Source organism: Poecilia formosa, unplaced genomic scaffold (assembly GCF_000485575.1).
Source record: "Poecilia formosa unplaced genomic scaffold, Poecilia_formosa-5.1.2 Scaffold66, whole genome shotgun sequence".
NCBI lineage: Eukaryota > Metazoa > Chordata > Actinopteri > Cyprinodontiformes > Poeciliidae > Poecilia > Poecilia formosa.
In genome coordinates this window covers 398,012-407,066 of record NW_006800005.1, presented here as the reverse complement: position 1 = coordinate 407,066, position 9,055 = coordinate 398,012, and the positions used below count along the sequence as shown (strand labels likewise).

The following is a 9,055-nucleotide window of genomic DNA, read 5'->3' as shown; positions in this document are numbered from 1 at the left end:
AGTTTACTGTTACAACATGTTGTTACTCTTACTTGAGAGAAATTTCTGGATCATCTGCCCACTGTGAGTCACTGAATGAAAAACAACCAAAAAATAAAAAATTAAAAAATCACCAGACTAGAACACACACCTGCAGTTTTTGAAAACTAAATAAATTTTATGTAGAAAGAAACTGAAATTGTTGGAAAATGTTTCTTTTGCTTCACTTTGCTATTTTGTAATCATGTTATTATTTTCATTTTGGTCTTTAAAATATCAAAATTTCCACATAATTTTACACTTGGGTCCATCTGATGATGTAATTTTTAAACATTAAATGACCGACGTTTTGATCAGTACGTCAGTAGCCTCGTTACAAAATATTCTTTCAACTGTTGAGTAATTTCTTGGACGGCTATTTTTACTTTTACTTGTGTAAAATAATGGTGAAGTAGTGCTACTCTTACTTAGGTATAATTTTTGGCGATGTTTCATGTCCCAGCCGATGTGTGGAGTTAGTTTGCTGCCACATAGCACAAAGTTTACGTTTGGTCTCAGATCTTTGCTGGTTCCGGTTTGTGGCAGGTTGCCTTCTTCTGTCGCTCTTTCAAAATCCTTCTACTAAATTACACTTGATTTTATTTATATTCAAATGCCTGCCACTCTTATCCATAAGCACCTGTGTGTCATTTTGCTTCATCTTCTCAGCTATGCAGTATTCTTTGCATGTTCTTTTGACATTAAATCTCAGTACAATACGTCGAGGTTTATTGTTGCAACGTGACACTAAAAACGCTAAAATGTTCCAGGGAGATGAACAATTTTGATGAACACTGTAATTAAAGATGCCCAGACACATACTTGCTTTTGCTTTTTTTTTTTTTTTTAACTCAGTAGATGACTTTTACTTTCTGATGTACTGACCTGCTGATCGAAGGGAAGCGTCCCCACAGCATAAGGCTGCTGCTGCCGTGTTTCACCACAGGGAAGATAGAATTTGGTATGTAAGACACGAAAGTTGGATAGACAGATAGATAGCTAGATACTAGCTAGCTAGCTAAACAGTCAGAAGGAAAGAAAAAGACAAAAAGGAAAGAATTAAAGAAAAATAGAAAGGAGGAGAAAGAAACAAAGAAAGAATAAAGGAAGGAAAAAAAGAAAGAAAGAAGTTAAAATGCTTGAAAGCGGCCATAACATAAATAACATTAATTCGCAGATTACTTATCACTTGTTTAACAAATGATTGCAAATCATCCTGGTTTCTTTTAACACGTCCTTGTGGACGGAGTGGAGAAGTGAGACCCTGGGAACCCGTCTTTCCACTCGTGGGAACCGAAATAAAGTGAGAAAATGAGCGACTATGACTGCTTTTTATGACGTGTGAGACAATAAGGCTCCGCTCACGATAATAAAAAGATAAATAAAACAAAACAAAACACGGGGCGTAAATATCTGTAACAGTCAGCGTGTTTCCGCTGAAGACACGAAGAAACTTGATTTCTAGATGGATTAAACATAAACGTCTGACATCAGAAAACACAAAACGGGCTCCTGGAGCAAAAGGTCGGAGTAAAACGTGCCAGTGGGCCGTGTGAGGGGGATTGTTACACCTGGGTGTTAAGTGTGCACCGCTCTCCCACAACGTCTCCGCTGAAACCGAGCCAGTTGTTCATTTCTCTGCTTTGCTTCCTTCCCTTCCTCCTTCCTTTTTTTTTACTCTTTTTTTTTGTTGTTGTTGGCTGTGACACACGCGAGTAGTCCCGATATTACATGCAGACCCTTCGTTTCTCCGCGAACAAAAAGCGGATTTTAAACCAATTAGTTTCCACGCGCTGCAGCGCGAGCGCACTTTGAGGTTTATTTATAGGGCTGGTGTGCGCGTGTCCCGAACATTTAGGCTCGCGCCAGCACTTTCGCCCCGCTTTCACGACGAGTTCAGCGACTAAATGCGGCCCCGTATGATTTTATTCCTGCATCCGGCGTCGGAGCGGGCTTCCAGCCTCGCTGCCATGGCAACCAGCGCTGGTCTCTGGACCGCCACTAATCTCTCCGCTCTTTGATTTCAAACGGAAGTATCGTCGCTTGAAAAGCCACTTAATCTCTGCGGGGCGTCCTGATCCGATCATCCCGGTGTTATCCCCTCACTTCAGGCTGTTATAGGAATCAGAGGAAGTAGAGAGAAACCCTAAATTTATTATCTGAGAGGGGAGCCCTGTTTTAGTTTATTATTATTTTTGTTTTATTTTATGTTACTGACTGGTGGGGACCACTAACCACTCTAAACATGACAATTTTCATAAGATAATTTGGTATGGTGGTAAATTAATTAATACATAAACACCTTTGTGACACCATGAACATTTCCCCTCACCTGACAAATGTTCTGTTCAATGCATGAACACGTAGCTGTGCGTGAAGAAAAACATTTTAAAAGTGCTATTTTTGTTGTTAAAGGGTTTAAAGTTACACAAAGCCCTACCCACATTTTATCAAATTATTAACTGTTGTGTATGTGTATAAAATGTGGGTTTTCTTTGCATCCCTCTCCTGACCAACACTTTTGTCCAACCAGATAACTATTATTAATTTATTCCTCATAACTTGTGTACAAACTTAGTTTAAAACTAAATTATGCAAATGTGGAAGAAAGAGGAAAATCCTGCACCAGGACTGCTAAGATATATTTCAGGTTATTTAGTTTCAATAAACTGATTTCACGTAAATCAAAAAGACTGAATGCTAAAAACTTGAGTGTGCACACTTCAAAATGCAACAAGGTTTTTTGCAAATTTCTAGCCAGATTTTTGTTGTTGCTACTGTTTTTCAGTTGAGTTTAATCAAATTACTGATCATAGTTTTAGTTATGTCACAAAAGGACCCAAAAAGCTCAGTAGGGGTATACTGTTGAGATAAACCATGCCAAAATTCAACTCATTTATTGTGTTACTTGTATTTTGTTAGTCAGTTTATGTTTTCACTGTTTCTAGTTTTATTTATGGCAGACAGTAGATCATTGCACCAGACTCGGAGTTCAGGGGTCAGCTGCCTTTTCACAGATTGGCTGTGTTTTCCCCTTGATAAATTAAATCCTAATTTCCTTTTGTTATTTCTATTATTTTTTAAATTAATAACCTTTATTTAACCAGGTAAAGAACCTATTTAAGTTAAGGTCTCTTTTACAAGGGCGACCCTGTCAGCAGCACACACTCCAGAAACATAACAAAAACAGTAATTTTAAGTGTGAATTGACATAAATAGTAATTTTGAAAATGTACAGTGGCGGAGATTTAAAAAAAAGATAAAGATAAAGTGCAATAACTGTAAAAAAACACATATATATATATATATATATATATATATATATATATATATATATATATATATATATATATATACAGTATGCATCATGTATTCATGCTGGTTGTTCATGTCAGATCATTTGTTTAAGAATAAGTAAAATGAATGTATGAAAGCAAAATAAAATTAAAAAGTACAAATTAACAGGAGGAACATACTTTATATATAGTCACTGCAGTTTTAAAACTTCTTTATTGTTCCTGTCTTTTCTTTGGATTTTAAATGTTTCATCTGTCCACTGCTTAGTAACATATTGAGTAAAAGTCTCTCAGAAATGTAGAAGGTAAAATGTAAAAGGTTTAAAAAGAAATTAGATAAATAATACATGAACTGGAAAAATATAATGTCTAAACTTGAGAAGTGCTTCATCAGCTACAGTATGCCAGGTTTTCAGCAAACAGCTCTTTAAGAATCACTGTGTTGCTTATGAAATACTATTTTTATGTCTGTAAAAAGCTTCCTGATTAAACTGGGATTTTGTGCAAGAGTGCCAAACTGTTTACCAAAAGGATTTGTGCAGGTTCTTATTTGTTTTGTTCACGTTTAACAAAAAGAGAGAAAAAAATATGAAAGTAGCTTTCCCCACATGTAATGTAATTCACTCAAGTGATTTGAAAAAGGAAATATTTCCATTTGGCTGAAAGAGAAATGTTACAACTTAAAAATACAACATTGCATTTTGTAGGAAGTTGTTTTTATTTTTAGCCAAAGTTAGCTCCTAACTTTTAAGAGAGCAACAGATGAGCATTGAATGCAATTTTCCTAGTTATACTGCTGAAAGAAGACACGACCAAAAAAAAACAAAAAAAACATGCGACCCAAAGCTGAAATAAATGTAATTATATTTTCACGAAAAGTTGCATTTGTATTCCACTTCTGATTACTTTGTGAATTTAACTCCATTCAAACGCAAATGAAAGTCGTCTGTGTGTAAAATGGGCAGGAGGCGTGGCCAACAGCAGAGATATCAACATAAGAATCAATAAAACGAACGTTACGTTCAGTTCATTCAGTTTCCACGAAGCCGGGCAAACACGGAGCATGAAGGCTGTATCGTCGACCGGGACTCCGGAACACAAATCCAGGAGGAAGGTAAGGAGAGCAGACCGTGTTAAACTACTTTATTTTAAGAATACAAACAACAACAACAACAACAAATAAGATAAAGTATTTTCCTCTCGGTCCGGAAGGTGTCCAAACCCATGATGGAGAAACGCAGACGGGAGCGAATCAACAGCAGCCTGGAGACCTTACGGCTACTGATGCTGGAAAACACGGAAAACGAGGTACGTGATTTATTTTTAACAGCACTGAGATTTAATGTCGGTAAACTGAGGGCTATTTTGGACGGGGTTCAGTCATTTCGTAGTTTTGGTTGTTTGGTACCAGCCACGAAACGAAGTCGTCTTCTGCGACAAGTTTTGCATCGTCTAGGCAACTGATTTGATCTAAATATGTGTGTGTGTGTGTGTGTGTGTGTGTGTGTGGTCGCCTGTCAGGAAATACAAAGTGACTCCAGTCTAACCTAGTTGTTTCAAAATAGCCCCCTGATTATTTTTAAAAACGGTAAAATTGCAATAGAGGTCAAACATCTAAGAGTAGCAGTTCGTTTCAATCCTTTATGAGACCGTAACTGGTTTAAGTGAATGCTTAATATTTTTGCTCTATTTATTTATACCTGAAACGTATGCCAAAAGTATAAAATTCAGGTCACAAACAGCCAAAGTCTACAAATTGATGACGTCGTTTTCTGACTATATTTTACAAGTGAACACATTTTGATGTACTAAAACTCTGAGGTATTAATGTAAAACATGCATTTTTGTACAGATTGTGAACAAACGTTACTGTGCATTTAAATTAGATTTTTTTATTATTATTATTTACATTCCACAATACTGGAAAAACTACTGATAGTATTTAGTCAATTTTGTGTAGTTTACCATCAACAGATATATTTATTCATGAATTTATTTATTATACATTTGCGCCATTTTAATGCCTAAAGTGGGTCCTGGAGGGCTGGCATCCTGTGTGTTTTAGTTCTCTCCCTGGTTTAACACACCTGGATCCAATGATGGCTCATTAGAAGGCCTAAGAGAAACATTGACAAGCTGAGGAGGTTGTTACTACCAGCAGGAAGAGAACTAAAACATGCAGGATGCAGGACCGACTTTAGGCACCCCTGGTCTAGTGTGAAAACAATACATGTTTAACTGTAAATTTTAGCTGTAAATCAACTATTTATGTTCATATACAGTTAAATTCACTCATATAATTAGATCTTTTTTGTGTCTGTATTTAGAATAAATCAAAAATACCCAACTACATATAAACTGACACACAAAGTATTAAGTGCAAATTGTTTTCTTCAAAGTAGGAAGTAATGAAACAAAGGCTGAATGGGACGTGACAGTAACGTGACTTAGCAACAGGATGAATTGACCTGGAGCCATTTAAAAAAATAATAATAATAATTTTAAGTGATTTTTTTTTTTTTCCTCTCACGTTTCTTCTGCTGCAGAAGCTGAAGAACCCGAAGGTGGAGAAGGCAGAGATCCTGGAGAGTGTAGTTGATTTCCTGAAGAAGGAGAAGGACCACCGGGCCGTGAGGAAGGCATTTCCCGAGGAGCAGCGGCCCGCCGCCAGCCCCCACCGCAGCTACCACGACGGCATGAGGTCCTGCCTGCTGCGGGTCAGCCAGTTCATCGCCTCTAAGAGCCTGGAGCTGGAGGAGGGCAACGCGCTGCAGGCCTCGCTGAAGCTCTTGGGGTCTCCAACGGCCGTTTCCTCCCCGGTCCCAGTCCCAGTCCCGCTCTGTACGTCCCCAGTGGTTGCCCCCGGTGACGTCCCCGCTGTCCTGTCCCCTCAGCGCCACGTCTTACAGGAGTCCGAAACCAGGCAGATGCTCTCCTTCGCCTCCTCCGCAACAGTCCCCGATCCAGTCTGGAGACCCTGGCCGAAATAACAGAGACGTCGACAGATGTCTTTTTTTTTTTGTATTTCTATTTGTACAGCATGGACACTTTTCTGCACAGATCTTCTGTAGTTTTCATGCATTTCCCCCTACCTCCCTTTTTTATGTACCTATGTAAACCAGGGATGCACCAATCCACTTTTTCTTAACTTCTGATACCGATACCTGAGGCTTGGTGTCTGCAGATACCGATCCAACGCACAGAAACAGAGCTGGATTGACTTTAAACGTTTATTTAAAAAAAAAATTTTTTAACTGCAGTCATAAATGTACTGGATTACAAAATGTATTTGATAAATCTGCTGCAGCACAACACTCATAAATAGCTTCACAAGTTTGGTCAGACATGTTAAAAACAACAAAATTGTAATTTGTTCAGTACTTTCAATTTGGAGCAGAACAGCCCATTTAAAATGAATGATAAAGAAACTGACAAAAAACAAAAGGTTCACTGTTTTGGTCAAACATGTAAGAAAATAAAATGGAACAAACGTTATTTCAGATGGTTCAGAAAATGGGAACATAAACATATTAGCATATTAGCACAGCGTAGACTGCATAGATCTGCCTTTATTGATCACATTGTCACCAATTCCTGATCTAGATTGTTTTTCAAGAAAATGACCAATAAAGATATTAATGTCAGTGAATTTCTAATGTAAATTTTTCAAGCTGTAGTTTTTATTCTACTTGTGCGTTTTCTTGCACCGTGGCTCCTAACCTGTGCATAAAGGGTCTTTCTTTACTCTGTGTAGCACACCAGGGGTTGGTGTGGTGTTGCTTTGCTCCTACACACACACACACACACACGCGCGCACACACACATCAGCAGAGTGTTTTCATGATCGTCCTCAGTTTCCTGGCCCTTCCTCCAGAGTAGCCTCTCGGCTCGTTGAGTCGTTTTGCCTTGAAGGTTCCTGCGGCTGCACTTTGAGAGCAGAGGAGAAGCCTCCAGAGGAACATTAACACATACTCCATCCAGATTGGACAGCAGTTATGATGCCTATTGACATGGTGATGGGAGAGCCGTCGTCTCTACATGGTGTTCGGACGACTTCGGACGACCTTTTTCACATGTAGAGTGGGAGAGGATTGCAGTGATTCGCGCGTGTTCAGAGAGCAGACCGCTTTGGCAGCATCTAATCCACAGCTGGGCGTAAACGCCGCTGTAAGGTCGTCTCGCAGTGAAACTCACTCCTTTTGTCAAATAAAATGGATTTTGGGCCACAAAGTTTGTCCTGTTAATTCCTGTCTAGGTGCACAGGATCTGGAATCAGTGCTGGCAAGTAAACTAATGTATCATCACATTCCTAAGCTAACAGCTTATGTCTTTTTTTTTGCCAAAAGTGATTTTTTTTTTCCAAAGTAATTTTTTGGCAAAAAAAAAAAGTGACATGATTTTATTTTATTTTTGCCATATCTCGCTGAGCTTTTACTTAACTACAATGTTTAAACTTCTTAAACATTCCAGTCATGTAACAAAGATTAATATAATGCTTAATTAGAATCATTACTATTTTGGATCTGGTTTATAGCTATTTTATGTGATTTAAAAACAGTAGTGCAATTGTGAACTGGAAGGAAAAGGATTAAAATATGAAAAGTGTGTGTTTTTTATAAGGACATGGCCACACCAGCCCAATAAGCTAAAAAAAGGGTAATTTTATTTGTTTACTTTGTCTATAGTTAATTTGTATTTATTTACTGGGTTTTATGTACATGTTTTATTTGAAGAAATTACTCTGTATGCCTTTCTGTCACATGAACATGATTATCTGGTGCTAGCCAGCATTTTTCTGGAGGGCCCCATGCCCCCCCAGACCCTCCTTGGCATCGCCTCTGTCAACAGAATAACTATCAGTAATACTCTTCACTGATCTGTCTTTTCATAGAAGTGTGACCAGAAGAAACCTATTGGCTCAATTTGCACTGTACACATTAAACACGTGGCGGAATGTGCTCCTGTACACATAACACTAAATGTGTTTTTTTAGTCTAAATGCAAAACATAACGTGTGATGGAAAACTACCAGCACTACATGCTGTGAGGATTCCTTTCTTCAGCAATGAGAGGAGCTAAATGCCGGGCAATCCTGGAGGAAAACCGAAGCTGTGAAAGACCTGAGACTGGGTGGGGGGCTTCAGCTTCCAGCAGTCCTAAACACTCAGCCAGAGCTGCAACACAACGGCTCAGATCAAAGCATATTTATGTGTTAGAACGGCCCAGTCAAAGTCCAGACCTGAGATCTACTCAAATGAACGACGGGGAGAGACACCCCTTCGGAAACCTTCCAGTTGTGATGGAAATGAAAGTTTGCAAAGCGTTAGTGGGTCTGAATACAAGACATGGCTCACATTACAAATTCATTCACCTAAAACAAAATAAAGAAATAAAACTGAATCAATGTTCGTCATTGTTTTTTTTTTATTGTTGTTTGTAGAAAATATGTACATTTATGAGTATTTTTACTAGGCTGGCCTTTTTACTTTTACTTGAGTAATTTTACTATGAAGTATTTTACTTGAGTAAAATTTCTAGATTCTCTACCTGCTGAATGAAAAACAAATTTAACCAAAAATTCACCAGAAAAAAACAGACACCTGGAGTTTTTGCTAAATTTTCATACTTTTCTTTGAACGAACTGATTTGGAAACATAATCTTTTGCCTGATTTTGTTATGTTTTGCTTGATATATGAATTATTGTCATTTTGGTCCATAAAATACCAATATTTCAACTTAA

At 38.0% G+C, this 9,055-nt stretch overlaps 1 protein-coding gene across 1 annotated transcript; it reads left to right on the top strand.

Annotated features, from left to right (window-relative positions):
- The first annotated feature begins 4,377 nt into the window (after positions 1-4,377).
- her5 (hairy-related 5) lies at positions 4,378-6,976 on the top strand. The gene is made up of 3 exons (XM_007554735.2): positions 4,378-4,428; positions 4,527-4,622; positions 5,861-6,976. The coding sequence occupies exons 1-3, from the start codon at positions 4,378-4,380 to the stop codon at positions 6,302-6,304; spliced, it is 591 nt and encodes a 196-aa protein (XP_007554797.1). The 3' UTR covers positions 6,305-6,976.
- The last annotated feature ends 2,079 nt before the right edge of the window (positions 6,977-9,055 follow it).

Excerpts from the sequence above, each read along its gene's own strand:
- her5 (XM_007554735.2), top strand. The coding sequence starts at position 4,378 with ATGAAGGCTGTATCGTCGACCGGGACTCCGGAACACAAATCCAGGAGG. Across the intron at positions 4,429-4,526 it reads AACACAAATCCAGGAGGAAG|GTGTCCAAACCCATGATGGA; the intron begins GTAAGGAGAGCA and ends TCGGTCCGGAAG. Across the intron at positions 4,623-5,860 it reads TGGAAAACACGGAAAACGAG|AAGCTGAAGAACCCGAAGGT; the intron begins GTACGTGATTTA and ends CTTCTGCTGCAG.